Consider the following 18229-nt stretch of genomic DNA (forward strand, 5'->3'; position numbering starts at 1 on the left):
CCTCCGTGGATTCTCAGCCTTCACGTGGGTTGTATTGGTCCGGTGCTCACTACACCCCACCATTTGCAGCGTCACAGCTGCAATCCCTACCAAGTCCTCCTTCATCTGAAGCAGGGAGGTCATCAGGACCTACCCGGAACACAACCGCCAACGTGGCTGCTGCCGTGGCTCATCCGTCTTCCATGCATCCTGGGTCTGACCCAATGGGTGTACCTCCCAGCTTTGCAACGCGGAGGCCTCACGCCCAGCAACTGGGCAGCTTTGAGCTACCACCACCACCCATGCACAAATATCCCTTCACCAACACCGTCACCACATCTCAGTCATCACAGGCTCCGACTACCATAGCCAGCGTTGGCAATCTTCTGACTCCGCCAAATACACACCACAGTGATGTGATAGGCTCATCAGGAGTCTCTACAAGCAGCGCACAGTACTCCACAGCAATGGCATACTCCAACGGGCAGCAGTACATCTACTCCCCGCCAGCGCAGGGATCGGCTGCGCACTACGGGTACCCGGCTGCACATCATCAACAGCAGAACCAATACGGCCAAGCCCGTGGAGGTATGTTTGCTCCACCGCGCAGCGAAGGTCAGCTTGGACGACAAGACTCACTGGGCAAAGGGCTGAATCCGCCACCATATGAGATGAACCAGCAACTTCCACCTTTTACGCCTTCGTCCAACGGAGCGAGCATGCCTTCGATATCCACACAACAACAACATCACCAACAACATCAACATCAACAACCCCAGCATCAACATCAGCAACACCACCACCAACAGATGATGAGCGCACAAACACCAGTCTCTTCTTCGGCACCACAACAATCGCCTGCCCTTAGCCAGGACTCCTTCAGGCCGCCACAGCCGCCGACTCCAACATATAGCTACCACACAGCCAGCACTCCCCAGCATTCCAACTTCCCCTATTCTACTGGCCCATCTCCCACATTAAGCCAGCAACAGAGCCCCATCAGCGCTGGTGGATCCATGCATCGGATGTCACCCGCCGTATCCCAAGGCTCCATCCCCTCGATACCCTCCAACAACCCTGCACAATCACCCTACCAATATCAACAAAGGCCACCACTGCAATACCCCGGTAGCCAAGCACCCGTTTTCTCCAACGTCCAGAACCCCAACGGTGGACTGGCACTTGTCGGAGGCCACCCTGCGATGATGCCAGGATTCAACAGCGGTCATGCAGCAGCTATGCCCCATTTCATGGGCCACCCGCAACACCAACAGCCTGCTGCCAACGACCGACCGTTCAAGTGCGATCAGTGCCCCCAGAGCTTCAACCGGAATCACGATCTGAAGAGGCACAAGAGGATCCATCTTGCTGTCAAGCCTTTCCCTTGCAATCACTGCGACAAGAGCTTCTCGCGGAAGGATGCGCTCAAGGTATGTTTTGTCACTATAATGAACACGCAGCGAATAAATACTAACAGATCAACAGCGACACATACTCGTTAAGGGATGTGGAAAAGCCACCGCCGACGACAACACCAAACGCGAAACCCCGTCGCCCAAAATCGAGGACTCGAAGCACTGATCGCCGAACCGCCGTCGTCCATCGCCCTTCTTACTCGATGGAGAGTCCTCGGCCTCTCCTACTTTCACTTCTACTTCTTCTGTATTACTTATTCACCTCCTCCTATACGCTGTCTTATATCCCTCTCGCGCACGTCGCCTGCGCTAAAGGCATCGTTCCGGTTACGACTTATGCATGTTTTATCACGTCCGCTTATTTATTATTTCTTCACTGGACTACCCTGGGAAACGAACGAACGGAAAGGGGAGTTACGGGACATACTTTTTGTTCGGGCGGATCGCGAATACCTTTTACTTGTTGTTTTTATCGCGCTGTGTATGTATGAAGGTATATTTGCATTGGTCACGCGCGTTTCGGTTGTCGATGGTTGTATGTAGTTGGCACCGCATTGCTTCTGTTGTCGTTCGGGTTAGAGATGGGACAACGTTGCAGGAAACTGGTGGTCGGAAGCTTATGGTTCGGTCGGTGCGGACGCCTGCATGTGCTTTCCAGGGTGGGAAGGGGGCTCTACGCCGACCTTGCTTACGGGTGTAATGTTTCAGGGACGAAGTGGAACACCCACTGTACACCGGGGGGTTTCTTTTTCGCTTCGCTTTTACGGAAGACTGCATTTGCGGTGCGGAGTCAAAACTGCGCGCACTGCATTGCTACCAGCAAAAATACCACATCATGACTTACCTGAAATCCTCACCTACATGCATTACTACGCCGTGAACTCGCTCTCACCCACATCCATTCAGTCCATCGACTTTAAGTCAACACCCCTGCGCAACATCCAGCGAACTTGCGGTGTGAATCGGGTGTGATGTGCTTCACTTTGTTCCCGTAGGTACATGTAGTTAAGTGTGGCATCACTGGCATATATCATCTGCATTATGTTCCTGAAGGAGCGGTCGCGGCATTAAGGTTTTGATTCGTGCAAGGAACGCAAGACGGTTAAGTGCAGCGAAAAAGAGGTGCGAACCACATTGCCGGTACAAATGGTTCGGCAGGCTCCGGGGGCTGGGAGTGGGTGCGGGCGGGCGCGCTTGGCACGGACGTGGACGTGCTGGAAGACGCGTTCGGCGCGTGGACTGCAAACTTCCATTCTATTTCACCTCACTTCATCGCGAAGCGGGACGCGCTTTCACCTCGTCACGATGCGCTTTCATCTCATCTGCTGTCCATGTCAGGTTTGCTACGCGATCGGCTCTCGTGGCACGGTAAATTGATGGCCTTTAGGTAATGTGTACCTACTTCACCCTCTGATCCGGCACGCGTTGCTCGCCTTTTCTGCAAACTTCCATCGTCTGTATGCTTCAACCCTTGCTACGGTTTTTCTCTTGTCACAGTTTCCTCATGTGATGTCTCCTGGCATGCCTGTGTACGAGGTATGTTATAGGCCAGCTTCCACGCTCACGAGCAAGACCTGCTGGCAACTTCTGCGCAAGGTAAGCGGAAAGCCATTTCACGAACTTTTATATATCGGTAAGAGCACATTTCCCTTGGGCCTTCATCTCGTCTTCTTCTATTCAGCCCACCTCATACAAGAAAAAGCCGACTAGGTCTAGAGCCTACATCAACGTTACGTCACCTACTTCGAGTGTTTTTATATTGATGTAGGCTGCAGACCTGTTTATTTTTTTCATAGTTGACGTGAGCCGGTCACCTCAGCTATCTCATCATGTTTGGGATCAAGACAATCTTCTCATGGTACTCAGCGCAATGGCTTGCTGCACCCCAAGAGTCTCGTTTGCGCCTCATCATGGTAGAGCGACACCTTCCTGCTTCTGCAGCTCATGGCCACTGTTGTGGCTGGTGTTGATGTTGCTCCTGCCGCCGCCGCGTTTGCATCCGATTGCGCTTCCACAGGGTCTTCGTCTGTGCACTTCCCTCGCAACTTCATTTCTTCACCGACACCAACACTTGCATAGCCGGTCTCATTGTATGCATCCATCTACTTGTTAGCTTCTTGGAGCGAGAGCAGACTCACTTGGCATTGCACATCTAGCCGCCTTTCCCTTCCCGGCCCCGTCTACGGACTCGCTGGCGGTCAAACGATCGGGCGAGCGCCTTCAGTGTCAACAGCGATACCTAGGTAAACAACAACAACACACAACATCTCCGTCATGGCCTTGGCCTGATAATCCCCACTGCAGCAACCTCAGCTACCCCAACAACACACCGCAAGCTTTTTACGCTCTTGGACACCCACCTTATCGTCTTGTATCTCTTGGCTCCTCCACCCTTGTATCGCAATCATAGCAGCTGCACGACTCGAGGACTTCTACCTTGACCACTGCAAGCCCTTACCCACAACATGGATTCCAGCTTCCATGGCCGCCCACCAACGCGGCGGCGTGCGCTCGGTGACGGCACGAACCGCGCAAATGAGGGCCCACGCATTCAGCGCGGCAATGAAAAGCGACGCAACAGCTACGCGTCTTCGTCGCCTCATCCACTTCCCCACAACGAGTCTATAGTCCCCAACGGCACCCTTGCAGTCAGTCACGAACAAGTCTCACCAGAGAACAAGCGTCTGTCCGCCGTTCAAGCCCACGAAGATCGCCCCCACAAGTCGAAGCGCGATTCTGAGATTTCCAATGCGAGCACCAATGCTTCCAGCTCAAATCGCCGCCGCAAAACACACATTGGTCCTTGGCAGCTGGGCAGAACTATCGGGAGAGGTGGCTGCTCGCGTGTGCGGCTTGTCAGGCACAGCGTTACAGGGCAATATGGTGCTGCGAAGATCATCTCCAAGGCTACGGCTGAGAAGGTGCGCGCTTTGAGCTTGGCCAACCTTATCGCCGAGCAGGAGTCGTCACTTTATCCCGACGGCAAGGTCATCCCATTTGGCCTGGAGCGCGAGATCTGCATCATGAAGCTGCTGGATCATCAAAACATTGTGCGCCTGTATGACATCTGGGAGAACCGCGATGAGCTGTAAGTACACCACCCACAACAAATCACTTGTCTAACATGGTTCAGCTACCTCATAATGGAGTTCGTCGAAGGCGGCGAGTTGTTCAGCTACATCCACGAGCAGCATGGCTTGATCGAGATCCACGCCGTACATATCTTCCGTCAGATCATCGCAGCCCTGATCTACTGCCATCGTATAAATATTCATCACCGCGACCTCAAGCCCGAGAACATCCTGCTGGACAGAGATACCATGAATGTCAAGCTTGTTGACTTTGGCATGGCTGCGTTACAGCCTGTCGGCAAGAAGCTCACCACACCTTGTGGTAGTCCTCATTATGCAGCACCAGAGGTTATCAAGACTACATCATACGACGGAGGAAAGGCAGATGTATGGAGTTGTGGCGTCATACTGTTCGTCCTTCTTACCGGTACCCCTCCCTTCAACTATTCTGGCGATGAGCGCGATTTAAAGCACCTGTTTCGCGATATTGCCGCGGCGAAGTATGTCATGCCCGACAGCATCTCTAGAGAGGCCCAAGACCTCATCGGGAAGATACTCGTCGCTGATCCGAATCGTCGTATCTCTATCGATGAGATCTGGGATCACCCGTTCTTGCGCAAGTATCAGCAAGAGCTGAATTTCGTGGGAGATAATGTCAACGTCGACTACTGGACTGGCCCTCTTCCTGCTATTGCCGAGTGGACGACTCTCGAACGTACTTCCGTTGACCGCGAGATCTTGCGATACCTGCGTACACTGTGGCATAGTGAGAAGGAGGAGACACTGATCCAGAAGTTGTTGAGTAAAGAGTAAGCAGCCTCCTCACTGGGTTCATGTACATCTACTAATACCTGAAACAGGCCAAACCAAGAGAAGTACTTCTACTCTGCACTTCTGAAGTACCATACCGATCAGCTGGAGAACTACCAACCGGACGCACACCATGTCGTAGCCCACTCCAACAGCGATCATCACCATAACACGCGGCATTCGCCCACGCGTAGGGACATGGAGGAGCTTCCGACCAACAGCAACGCTCACAAGCGCTCGCAGTCCACGTATTCGATTATGCATAATGAGCATCTATACTCGAAGCACAGCCTGTACGAGTCGCCTGTCTCTGAAGCTAGCTACGACCCATACCGAGCCTCGCGGCAGCCTATCGTCCCCATTCCCGAAGACGCTCCACTCAACCAGAATGTCACAGTTCATCGGGGGCAGAGCGGTCGCAGCGAAAAGCTTCGTCCTACCACAGCTTTGGGGCATCATACAGGAAACTCGTTACGCGTTCAAGCTCTGCGAAACAACTCTAAGCGTAGTTCCGCACTGTCCCGCGGCTCTTCACGAAGCACGCCTTCCAACCAGAGTACTCCATCTCATCGCGCTCCTTCGATACAGCGACGCTCGATGTCTCGTTCGTCCATCGCGAGCTCGCACTGGCCTAGTAGCCCACCTGTTGCTGCTCGATCCGCTGGTATGGGTAAGAGAGGTGTGAGCTTTTCGCACCTGCGCGATCGTCGGACTTCAGCAGCGACAACTAGCAGTTGGCAGACCGAGGTTGGATCTTGTGCCGACTACATGTCTCATAGGCCTCATACGTCTATTGGGTCGTATGGTCCGTCTATCAAGACAAGCACGACTCGGTCAACTCCTAGGCCAAGAGCTCGTATGAGCTCAGAGACGCCGCGCTTGAAGCTCCGCAAGCCAGAGAGCCCTACCAAGTACATCCAAGGCGAGGCTCGGAAGGTCAGCATGGAGCTGGGTAAAGTCATGGAAGAGGCCTTCAACCGCTCTTCAGTCGGCTCGAGCGTTCGTTCAGATGCTTACCACGATGCCTCGCAATATGACAGCCCTCCAACTTCATTCTCCAATACCCGCGACTCAGGTGGCAGTACTCTGGCCGCTACCCCAGGTGCTAAGCTACTCTTTGGAGAGCGGCCATTACCACCAACTCCCGCCGAGACACCCACTACTTTCCTGCAGCGAAAGTTAGCGGAGACGCGTGCAGACATCGCCCGACGACGGAACGAGGATGACGATACCACTGAACATTTCAACGAGGTTCTTGAACATCTCGATCGCTTGATGGTGCCTGGGGTCGGAGGCAAGCGTACAGTTTCTGCTCCTGCGAAGTCTCCCGAGCGTGAACCGCTGCGAGCCATCCCGGAGGAAGTGAAGGTCGACGGTGGAAATGGGTTTGATACCCATGTTCCCCAACGTCGAGCTGTCACTGACCCCGTCAGGCCACTTGGTCGTCGTGTGGTAACCGAGCAGCAGCAGACTATCCGTATCGTCGATGGATCGCCCACCCGTGTCGCGCCTCTGAACATCCGCAAGCGCAGTGGTGCAAGCTCGAAGACGAATGCGACTAACGAGGTGCCTGCTGTACCTTTGATTCGATCATATGAGAATGGACAGCACGACATGCAAGCTCCACGTACGAACGAGGCGGCTCCCGTTCTCCAGAAGCAGAACACGCTGCTTAAGAAGAAGAAGTCGCTGTGGTTCCGTCGCAACACTGGCGAGCAAGAGCGTGATCAAGAGAACAAGGAGAACCAAGTGAAGAAGAAGCAGTCAAACACTCTCCTCCAGATCCCAGAGGCATGGCAGGGTCTCGATGACCGCATCAAGGCTGATCGTGCACCCTTCACGAACATTGAGAGCGAGAAGCTTGATCATAAGGGTGTAGATGGTAGCAGCGGAAGCGAATTCCCCATGCGCAACAGCAGTTCAGCTGCCGCGAAGAGCGATGGTTCGACTCGCAAAGGCTTCTTCGCCTTCTTTGGCAAGAAGAAGGACGACAAGGGCAAGAAGCCAATGGAGCTTGGAGGTGAGTTCATCCTTTCTTACATCCATTTCTGATCAAACACTAACATGTATTCAGGTCTCAACTTCAGTTCATCTTCGATCTTGTCCAACTTCGACATCAGTTCTGACAACAATAACGATACAGCTCGTGCTGGTCCACCGGAAATGCAGATGAACTGGCTATCACGCTTCCTCCACATCAAGCCTGCCAGCAAGACGCTGTGCTTCCAGATCGGTCGTGGCAAAGTTCGTCAGGACCTTGTTCGACTGTTGCGCGACTGGCAGCGGTTCGGCGTTCAGGACGTTTCACTGGATCGCGCATCAAATTCGATCAACGCGCGCATTGACAAGAGCAACCGTAAGTGCCCACCACTCCGAGCGTGTCTTCTGTTCAGCGGATAGCGTCTGCAAAACTGGCGGTTCGAAGTGGAGATGCTCGAAGCCGAGCTTGTATGGCGATGTAATGCTGCGATTTACTTCTACAACCTACGCAAATCCATGCTAACATATTTTGCCCTCACAGACCTCAAGATCAAGCCCGTTACCTTCGTTATCGAGCTCTTCGTCGTACTCGAACACGGACGCCGCGCCAACCTCTGCCTCGCCCGCTTCACGCAAACCCGTGGCGCCGCTTCCAGCTTCCGCAAGGTCGTCGATATTGTCGAGGACGTCTGCCGCGCTCGCTGCATGCTGGTTGAGGACGAGGAGAAAAGAGCTTCGATGATGGAGGTCTTGGACTAGGATACCAAGATGAAGAAACATGAAGATGATAATGATAATGACGGAGCGGGGTGTTTGGATACCAGATGGCATACTTCTTCCCTCTTGTGAGTAGGGTTTAGGGATCGTATTGTGCTTTGAGTCTGGGTATCTTGTTTGTAGTAGGATAAGGGAGGTTGGTGGATTGTCGATAATGGGGCATCTTCTGAACACGATACAGATGGATACGCTTTCACATGCTCTTGTGTTGTCGTGCGGAAGGTTGATGGGATGATGTTGGTTTACTTGTACACGTATACTCCCTCCCGGCGCCGAAGATAACGTCTAATACGTAATAATAATAGTCGCTTCTGCGCTTACTATCATAATTCCGTGCATGTGAAGGTGTTTACATGGCACTCTTGATAGATATACGACCATCATGAGCGGCACCCAGAAGGTACTTAAGCACTGTGCCTTTGACATCCGAGCACTTGTTAGGCCGTCGTATGCGGAAGATCCGTACTCAGGATAGCAGCGGAGGACACGAAAACCTGTTGTAGACGTCTGTCAAGTCAATGGTAGTAGTATGATAAGGTAGGAGAAGACATTTATACTGCTGGCTCACGAGGTTTCGCCACCTCTCTGCTTGTGATGTACATCACGATGGTGTCGCGCATAAAGGGGTTGTTGCACAGATGAGATGACGGCACATACATTAACATCACGCGTACGGATGATAGGGGTTCTTTGTGAGTTCCAGACAAGTGGAGTTCTTGCGATGTCGAGGTGGCATACGATAGGGAGTATTAAGGCATCAGTCGCAGTGGTACAATCATTTGGTTCGGCTCTGTACATGCTGGGCAACTCGTCAGGATGCCTGCATATGCCGCCATTGTCTGGACTACTTGCGACAGGCATGATATGTGGAATGTCAACCTGGCTCTCTCGCCGCAATACCTCACAGACCTTTGCAATGCTGTACACACACATGTGAGCTCAAGCTCTTCCGGTGTTCGTGAGGACGTGGTATTGCATTTGCCCTATGGCGCCAGACGCTAATATGGACAGTGTCCGGCACACCGATCCAAAAAGAGGTGAAGAAGCCATGATGCCATTCCATTCATTCCATTTTCCGTAGTGTGTTTGTTCGGAAGAGAGATTCAGAGAGTAAAGGAACACCGAGTCATCCCGAAAAACCAGCCATAACCCAGACTATGCACGCCATATCGAACCCAGCTTAACGAGTCCTCGCCTGCACCTTTGGTGCGGCACCCTTGGCACCCTGCTTGCTGACCTTGGCGGCGTTGCCTCGTGCGGACGCGGCGGCGTTCTTGGCCTTCTCAGCCTTCTTCGCTGACTCGGCGGCGGCCTTCTTCTCCTTGCCCTCCTTGATGGCAGCGGTGCGGGCGGCGGTACGGGCCTCGGGACGTTGGCTGCGGCGCTCCTTGATTACGTCGAGCGAGGCACCGACGATGGCACGCTGGTGCTTGACTGTGCGGCGGGTACGCTTCTTGGCGACTTCCTGTTGGAGAGATGGTGGTTAGCGCAGTCCGCAATGAGGGGATGGAGATGCATGTTGCGATGAGAGCAACATCGCCGCTGAGGATGTTTGCCATGCCCAAGTCTGTCCGCAGTACAGACTGATGTCATAGTTCACTGTCTCTCGAACATGTCCCAGCGGCGTGTATATGAGTTCGCGCGACTAACCTCAGAGATACCCTTCTTGTGCGCCCTTCGGTAGAGAGTGGTCCAGTGAATCTTGCGAGGGTTCTTGCGCTGGAGGAAAAGGGACTCGGTCTTTCCGTTCTGGAAGCGGAAGATCTTGCTGTCACCACGGATGTAGAGCTTGCCCTGTTTATGCCATCAGCGAATGTCCGACCCATTGTAGTGTTCCATCCCCGTCCGCCAGGTGTTCGCGTTGTCGCCGTCGCGATGGCGGGATTTCGACGTCTGAGGGGCGAGCGGCGGGACGTGGAGGGGCAATGTAACGCACCTTGCCCGGGTAGATCTTTTGACCGCTGAAGGAATCGTCGTAGGTACGCATGTTGGCGGTGTTGGCGTGATACCTGTGTGTTAGTCGTGGGGTTGTCGTCGGTCGCGAATTCAATATTGCAACTCCGGAAGAGACCTGTGGGCGGGCTAAGCCTGGGCAGGCTAGTCTCTTGGCGCTGGCGCGGTGGCTGGTGTGCGCCTCACCAAACGCCTTTCACCCACCCACACACCGCGATGCAACTCCAACGCGACATTAGTTTTTCATCACAGTGCGCTCAATGGTACCTACGATGTCTAGGCGTCTGCGCATAGTTTTCTCGCGTTCGTACAACAGCTTGACATCGACCTCTCTTACCGCATCCACCCCTACGACTGCCTCCACAGTAATCACTCACCACAAGCGAATGCATTCTCTTTCTTCATCGGCGAACCTGTTACCGAATAGCCCGATATCGTCCGATAGTTCCGCAGATGCCTTGCCCACGTCTCTCTCTACCACTGGATATGAAGATGCTCAGGCTACTGCGGTCCTTCCACTTCGACCAGCGCGGACTGAACATCACCTAGATTATGACCCTACATATCGACGAAGAACCTGGTGATACACCTTCAGCGCGATAGTAGAAGAGCCTATGACGGCATCGTTCACGGCGTTTGTGTTGATGCCTAATTCATCCTTCACTCTGTCCGCCCCACCCACACGCCATGATTTCTACGTCATTTTTGGCATCTTGGTACATCCGGAAGGCACTCGCATACTTTCATGCTGATGTGATCTAGGTGATAAATCTAATGTGTATAGCAAGGGCCACCGTCAAAACAGCTCGAGAAGGTTCGTCACTACCGGATTCGTCAGACCGCAACACAGTGGGCGGTAAGACCATCAGAAGGTCATTGAAGCAGCCATCAACGTCCTAGCCACTACACCGCAAGTTTAGCAGAGAAATGAGTGAAACAGCTCGCGAAGAATATTCGGTACTGATTCCACCGTGGGCTCTCCGTTTGTCTTGTAAGGCCTGGAATACTCATGAACTTACAGCCCGATATTGTTCCAATCACCGAGTACATATAAAACTTCAGCAATATCAGCAACAAGAAAGTTCTTTTCAATGTTACTTGTCATGGATCCTTCATCACACAAAGTATCGGTTGCGTCCGCCGGTTCCGGTATGCAGTTACGAGAGCATGGCGATACAACGTTTGACCCGACAACGCATCGTCTCGTCACTGCATCGACGCCACGGTCTGCACGAGCGAACGCAGCCATATCTACCCCTACTCTACACGATCAAGATCTGGTAGATGTCATGGCCGAGCTTGAACGCCATCAATCTGATCACCGAGTGGCCTTCGCCTTCGACACGGCTCAAGGTGGCCGTATCCATCCATTGAACGAGGACGAGCTAAGACACTTCCGCAAGGAAAGAGATGGTGTATTTGGTCCATCTCAGTGGGACACGCCGAACCTTAACGGAGAGTTGCCATTCACTTTCACATCGCTACCCAGCCCTGCGGCAGTCGAGAAAGCGATCAAAAGCGACATTGGAGGTGAGAATCACTTCCATTTTGCACCTTCGCGTGGCTCGCCTGAAGACGATGCAAATGCAGTCATGCACTTGCTCGACAACATCGGTAACCCGAGGTACTCAGAGCCTGGCGCGGTTGTCCATATGCAGTCGCCTACCTTCAACCAGAAGAGGCGCTGGATGGCAGGATGGGAAGGAGAAGGTATGCTAGGTCAGTCAGACTTTCAGATGACCGTTGCTCCATCAGGCGAGGTATTCGAGTTGGAGTACTATGAACACCACTTCTCCACGACGCTGTTGACCGGCACGAAAGTGTGGTTCACCTTTCCTCCGCTGCAAGCTAATCTAGGCCTTCTCCGCAAAGCATACGAGGGTATGCATGACAGCAACACCTCACATGTTCCCTTGGACATTCTTTCGCAATTACAACACGGCATTGCAATCATTCAGAAGCCAGGACAGACCCTCCTGCTCCCACCATACTGGTCCCACATGATATTCTGTACCGAGACATCAACGTCGTGTAGTTTCTCTTTAGCAACCGCCGCACAATTCATGTACCGCATCAAGCACATGGATCTGTGGGTCAGCCACAATCTCTTCTGGGGGACGGGAGAACAGCTACAATTCCACCTCGTGCGCTATGCCTCAGAACTCGCAACTCATTTCGCGACCATTATGACGGGCGATCTCAAGCGCTTCAAAGTCGCCCCTGTGCAGAACCAGATATGCAGCGAATGGGTCAAGATTGGACCGAAAGAGGCCGCGGAGTTTGAGAACATGAAAGAGAAGACTGGCGTACTCTTGTCATTGATTGAAGATGAGGAGGCGAGAGAGAGAATAGATGATGAGATCCGACACGCGTGGATTGAGTTCATGGAAGAGAAGCGCAAAAAGAGACCAGAATGCCGGCTATGTCGCGTACGTATCGAGCACATGCCAGCGGGAGAGACGCCAGATGAGCGGCTGGCACGTCATGTCACCGACGTGCACTGCTCGTACGAGGAGTAATCATTTCGACATGTCCGTCGCAGCGAGAGGTGCACTACTTTGGTGCATCAAATTTTGAAGGTCTTATTCTTATTCCCGGGACGTTCCACAACTGTCATGGAAGAATTCAAATACCTCGCCCGCCCATCTCACGCCACTATCATTCACTATTAGTATAAAGACCCACGTCGCACAATGCGAGTCAAGTCGTCGCAGGCCGCGCAACCACAGCGAGGGAGAAGAGCATCGGATCGGTCCCTGCCATCCGACACTAAACCGCCCGGGCCGGCCGCCATCTTAACCCACCAAGCCCAAACAGGTCTAACAAGCGGAAACGACCCACGACTTGAGTTCATGCCCCCGCACACTACACCCTGAAATCTTTTGCCTCCGGTGGACTAGACCGCCGCCATTCTGGCAGCTAGAATGCGCCATTGTCAGCAATCGATACTTTTGTACAAAGCTGAGCTGCGGCTGAAGAAATTTCCTCGAACCTGAATGGAAGGCCTGATCTACGACCGAGGTTCGGCTCGTACCTGCAGACGAAGATGCAGAAGTGGAGAAGGCATTAGACATGTTCTAGGTCGGAGGGGAGAGCCAAATCGGGTACCTATATAAGCACAATATGTAATGAACGAACGGGACGGCAGACAAGAAGATATTACAACACGAATCTCAAATTTACCTATTAGTCGACCGTTTCTACACGCGTCCTACCCACCTACCCACATCTCCAAAACCTCCATCAGGGACGATCGAAAAAATAAACATCACTATCGACAAAGCCTGTCTTAACTCCCCTACCCACAACTAAAATGCGCTTCCTCTCCACCCTCCTGAGCACCACCCTCAGCCTCCTCACCATCACCACCGCCGCCGCAACAATGAACACCACAAACGGCATGGGCACCACACCCTCCCAACGCTACGTCATCTCCGCCTCGCAAGCACAAACCGTCATCGACGCCGCCATCACCAACGCCACATCCCTCCAGATCCCCGAAAATATCGCCATCGTAGATCCCTCTGGCCTACTCGTCGCTTTCCACCGCATGGACAACGCATTCATCGGCTCCATCGATATTTCGCAGAAGAAGGCTAGGACGGCTGTGCTGTTCAATGGGTTGTATGCTAGTGCGGATTTGTATGCGGCGGTGCAGCCTGGTGCGCCGCTCTATGATGTGCAGAACACGAATGGGGGGTTGATTGCTTTTGGGGGCGGGATACCGATTTACCTTGAGGGAAAGTTGATTGGGGGTGTGGGTGTTAGTGGAGGGAGCGTGGAGCAGGATTTGAGTGTTGCGAATGCGGGTGTGGAGGCTATGGGGGCGACTACGAAGGCATAGGCCCAGAGGGTGGCCGTAGAGGACTGGATTCGATGTTTAGGCCGCTAGCGAAGATACTGTGACCCTGAAGTCATATCCCATACCCCGTCTCGATTCGTACTGTGACAACAACACATCCATGCTCAGCATGCATTTCCACTATCCTCTCTCTTCTGGCGCTTAGGCCCCCGCTCAAACGATTGTGGAAACCCTCCTCCAAGCCGCTGCATATCTCCATTCCGCGCTACTTCCTCTGCAAACATGAATCTGCCAGATGCACATCAGCACGTCAGACTTGTAGGAAGTTACCTCATGAGCTCATACGTCTGGCTCCTCTCCATGCCTTCTATTGCATCCTTGGCATCGAGCCTCGTTCGTTCCTTGACCCCCTCCATTTCCGCGATCGCCACGAACCGTTCTTTCCAGAGTGCCCATCTTTCTTTGCTGAACTCGCTTTTGCCTTTCCAGAGTTCCCCGCCGCGTCCAGGGTTGCCTTGCTTTTTATCGGTGGGCGTGAGATCTTTTTCCATGCGAAAGAGGTCGTGGCCGTAGGCTATTATCCAAGCTGCAGCTGCGGGAACGTTTGCGTCGTATTTCTGGTTGGCCGTCGACATCGGTTCGTCGATAGGAGGTGTCTCGAGAGCTTCCCGTAGCGCGAAGATGGCGTACATGGAGAGATCGTGGATATGTTCCCTTGCTACAAAGGCGAAGAAGTAGTTCATGTTCGTCCAAGCTTGCACCTCCGTCTCGATGAAGCCTTCGTGGGCGGCTGGCGCGTCGTTGAAGGCCTCCCGACAGGCCATGCCAAAGTCGGTCATTTCCTTGTAGAGATAATCATACTCCTTGTTGTCCGGTATTGAGTGCTCCTTGAATGCGGCGAGTAACTCGATGAGTTGGTGGTGCTGTGTTCGGGCGCCGTCGCGGAATGTTGATCGTCTTGCTGAGTGAATGATGCTGGTCCATAGGTCCATGAAGTCGACATCGTCGAGTTTGGCCTCCTTGATCTTTTCATCAATCGGTCCGAGGATGCGCGTCGTCGCTTCTTTCACGTGGATCTTCTCGTCGAGGTAGTCTTGGATTAATGGGTAGTACGCGCTGTCTTCTTTTGGACGGAACCATCCTCTTATCTTTGCAATCTGGTCGATTTGGTCTGCCTCGTTCTGGAGGGTTGGGAGGATATCCTGGATCCTCTGGTTTTGTTGCTAAAACTGAATATTAATCATGAGCTAAATTGAAATCATTATGAGCAAATACCGCTATGCGAGCCATCGTTCTGATCGGTGAAGCGAGAAGTGGTGATCTTAGGCTGGTGGGATGAGACAAAGGTACACGGTGTTTCCTTCTAGTGATGTCATACCCGGCGGTACCACGGGCAGTCCTACTAATCCCACGTGTATGCCTCGTTAAGGCAGCTGGTGACCTGTGCCGGACCAGTCGAAGTACGCTATGAGGCATCCCTTTCTGAAAGTGGATACACACGGCCAGTCTGTGTTGATAGGCGCGGAGCATCGTCCGCGTAACGGAAGGCAGGCGTTCGGTTGGCTGGCGAGGTGCATAGTACAAGAGCAGCTGTTACACCTGTAGCAACCACGCCTATAGTATAGCCGATCAGCGCTATGATGGTAGTTAGAAGTGCGATGATCAGGATCGAAGCAGGAAGTCTTAAGAGAAGCTGATCGCCGAACGTGTGGGTGATCAACCCGAAGCTGTCGGTAAACAAGGGTCCTCGGAATGCCGGCGACGGGCTTCCCGCAACCTTGGAACGTGTCTTCCAAGGTTTCTTTGCCCGCGGGGCACACCTGCATCGCACGGCAACGATAAGGCGAGCGTCAAAAACAATTCAATTCCAAAGCTTGAGTGAGATTCGGTGATCGAAGGAAAAGTTTTTGCATTTCATGAAGTCAGCGATGGCCTCGGGAGGTATTCGCTGTTCCGCAGTACCACCTGGGTACTGTACCCTCAAAACTATAATGTATTCTTCAACCCTGTCTTACAGCAAAAAATGAAGTGCGCTTTTGACTGAGGCTTGGGCTCCGTATTGGCTCGATATGGTCAAAGAGATTCCTTTCTTACAGCTTCGCACCCTTCTCTCTCTGCGCCAAAACCCTCAAATCCTTTCTAAGAATTTTGCCTGCCGAACTCTTAGGAATCTCATCCAAGAATACAACCTAGAAATGGATTCACGAATTAGCACATGTCTCACAGTAGTTCGTGGAGGCTACTTACACCTCCCCTCAACTGCTTGTGCCCAGCAACCTTCCCCTTAACGAATTCAATAACGTCTTTAGACGAGATCTTACTCTTATCAGCGACAACGTATGCTCTCGGCACCTCGTTCGTCCCATCGTCCGTCGACACACCAATGACTGCAGCATCCAAGACCAGCGGATGACTGAGTAGCACGGCTTCCAACTCCGCAGGCGCGACCTGTAGACCCTTGTACTTAATCAACTCCTTCTTCCTATCCTGCAGAAATAGAGGTATGAAGTCAGTATATGTCTCACATACATTTCGTCCAGCCACGACTTACCACGATATAGAACATCCCATTCCTAAACTCCGCGATATCACCCGTATGAAACCAGCCATCAGGGGTGAAAGCTTCTTTGTCGGCGGCTTCGTTCTGATAATACCCCTTACACACCACCGGCCCTTTCACCAGCACCTCCCCAGCCATCCCCTCTTCCACATCCCTCCCATCATCATCAACAAGCCTCGCCCGCATATTCGGCAACAACATAGCCACACTCCCCGTATCATCCCTTCTCCCAGGCGTCATAATCGTCGCACTCCCCGTCGTCTCACTCAAGCCCCAGGTCTGATCTACAAAACACTCCTCCCCACCAAGTTTCTGACTAGCTGCATACTGAAGATCTCTTCCTAGTGGCGCGGCTCCCGAGACGCAGAATTCTAGGGAGGCGAATTGCGTGGTTGCCAAGGGGGATTTGGCGATTAGCAAAAGGATGGGGGGAACGGTGAAGAAGAAGGTTATGGCGTAGAGGGCGTTGTAGGAGAGGAAGGATGGGAAGTCGAAGCGGGGCATCCAGTATACGGTTCCGGCCAGGTAGAAGGGGTTTATGAGGTAGCCTTGTACGCCGGCTATGTGCGCGGTGGGGAGGTCTGGTGGGGGATGGGATTTCAGCGTACATGCATCTCAGTTGCCAATTCGTACGAGGAAGCATAACTTACGGGCGATTGTCCGGTACTCAAAGTCCGGCCTTTTCTCTTTCACCCACGCTTTCATCATATCCCCCGTACTAACAGTCTGGCTCACAATGTTGCGATGTGAAAGCTTTACGCCCTTGGGTAGCCCAGTCGTCCCAGAGCTATAAATCAGCACTATCAGACTCTCGTCCAGCTCTTTCCTATCCGTAACCCGCGTCCACGGCAGCAAATCTCCTTCATCAATGATGTTCCGCCCCGGCCTCCCATCTTCCCCAACAACCTTCAACGTCCATTCTCTCCCCTCACTCATAAGCAGTACGCGCCCGCCTCCACCATGACCCCACCCAGCGTCCTCTGCAGCTCTAATCGTAGTCTCCAGGGTAGCTTGACAAGTCACGAGAATCTTCGAGCTGGCACCTTGTAGTTGCTTGGCTAGTTCGCTGGCTGTGCTTGCTGCGGAGGCAGCGGAGAAGATACCGCCTGCTCCGATAATTCCATACGCGAGAACAGGGAGGAGGTAGTGGCCTGTTGAGATAACGGAGCACACATCTCTTCCTGGGCCATAGGCGCCGATACCAAAGTGCTTGCGGAGGGCGGCTGAGGTGGCTTGGGTTAGGTGGCGGGCGCGCGATGTGGTTAGGATTAGACTTGGGTCTGCGGCTGAGACGTGAAGGGGAGTGTCTGGTTTGGCTAGGCTGTGTTCGGAGTCTACAAGGAGACGTGTTGTTAGTTGAGGAGGTTGTTGGGGTAGTATCAGGTGCTTTTGCAGTGGTGGGCGTACCGAATAGAAGCGTTAGTACATCGAGGTCAGGGATCGGGTAGCATTTCTCGGAACGATAGATGATTCCATCAGCCGTCTTCTCTACAACGGTAGCCATATTACTGCGAGGCTCCTTCCTACTCAAACACAATATTTGCGAATGCAACTAATAAAGCCCGACGAACGAAGCAGAAATGGCCCCTACGGTCAAAGGTACCACAGGACGTTGTTCTCGTGTATTCGGTTATATATACTCTAGCTAGAGTAGCTGCACAATCGCCCTGTTATAGCGACGCGTTTCCTCGGCTCCCTCGTTCCAGTCTGGATTGGTTGTCGATCAACCTGTGGCTTCGGCAAGCCTGGTATGTCAGTACTAGCGAGTAAGCGGGGTAAGTCGGGGTAATCACAGCAGCCGTGCTACTGCGCGCTATCGTGAGGTTATTCAGTTCCGACTTCTCAGATTACTGATTGAGGCGTTCAAGGCTTGTTCGCGATT

General features: G+C 53.0%; 6 protein-coding genes across 6 annotated transcripts; 4 read left to right on the forward strand and 2 right to left on the reverse strand.

Moving 5' to 3' along the window:
* Window positions 1-446: 446 nt before the first annotated feature.
* On the forward strand, window positions 447-1560 carry J4E88_005818 (uncharacterized protein; the record flags this gene model as incomplete). The annotated part of the gene is made up of 2 exons (XM_049399450.1): window positions 447-1409; window positions 1465-1560. 2 exons carry the CDS (start codon window positions 447-449, stop codon window positions 1558-1560), a joined length of 1059 nt encoding a protein of 352 aa, XP_049254463.1.
* Window positions 1561-3859: 2299 nt separating this feature from the next.
* On the forward strand, window positions 3860-8014 carry J4E88_005819 (uncharacterized protein; the record flags this gene model as incomplete). The annotated part of the gene is made up of 5 exons (XM_049399451.1): window positions 3860-4482; window positions 4528-5274; window positions 5326-7295; window positions 7350-7631; window positions 7797-8014. The coding sequence occupies 5 exons, from the start codon at window positions 3860-3862 to the stop codon at window positions 8012-8014; spliced, it is 3840 nt and encodes a 1279-aa protein (XP_049254464.1).
* A 1198-nt stretch (window positions 8015-9212) lies between these two features.
* Window positions 9213-10019, reverse strand: RPL24 (60S ribosomal protein L24; the record flags this gene model as incomplete). Its single annotated transcript, XM_049399452.1, has 3 exons — window positions 9213-9497; window positions 9683-9826; window positions 9969-10019. The coding sequence occupies 3 exons, from the start codon at window positions 10017-10019 to the stop codon at window positions 9213-9215; spliced, it is 480 nt and encodes a 159-aa protein (XP_049254465.1).
* Window positions 10020-11076: 1057 nt separating this feature from the next.
* Window positions 11077-12504, forward strand: J4E88_005821 (uncharacterized protein; the record flags this gene model as incomplete). The annotated part of the gene is made up of 1 exon (XM_049399453.1): window positions 11077-12504. One exon carries the CDS (start codon window positions 11077-11079, stop codon window positions 12502-12504), a length of 1428 nt encoding a protein of 475 aa, XP_049254466.1.
* Window positions 12505-13298: 794 nt separating this feature from the next.
* J4E88_005822 (uncharacterized protein) lies at window positions 13299-13829 on the forward strand (the record flags this gene model as incomplete). Its single annotated transcript, XM_049399454.1, has 1 exon — window positions 13299-13829. One exon carries the CDS (start codon window positions 13299-13301, stop codon window positions 13827-13829), a length of 531 nt encoding a protein of 176 aa, XP_049254467.1.
* A 284-nt stretch (window positions 13830-14113) lies between these two features.
* J4E88_005823 (uncharacterized protein) lies at window positions 14114-17851 on the reverse strand (the record flags this gene model as incomplete). The annotated part of the gene is made up of 5 exons (XM_049399455.1): window positions 14114-15010; window positions 16035-16274; window positions 16339-16928; window positions 16998-17681; window positions 17755-17851. The coding sequence occupies 5 exons, from the start codon at window positions 17849-17851 to the stop codon at window positions 14114-14116; spliced, it is 2508 nt and encodes an 835-aa protein (XP_049254468.1).
* Window positions 17852-18229: the final 378 nt, after the last annotated feature.

The sequence above is a fragment of the Alternaria novae-zelandiae genome (assembly GCF_023758075.1).
Source record: "Alternaria novae-zelandiae strain BMP 2774 chromosome Unknown scaffold_11, whole genome shotgun sequence".
Classification (NCBI taxonomy): Eukaryota; Fungi; Ascomycota; class Dothideomycetes; order Pleosporales; family Pleosporaceae; genus Alternaria; species Alternaria novae-zelandiae.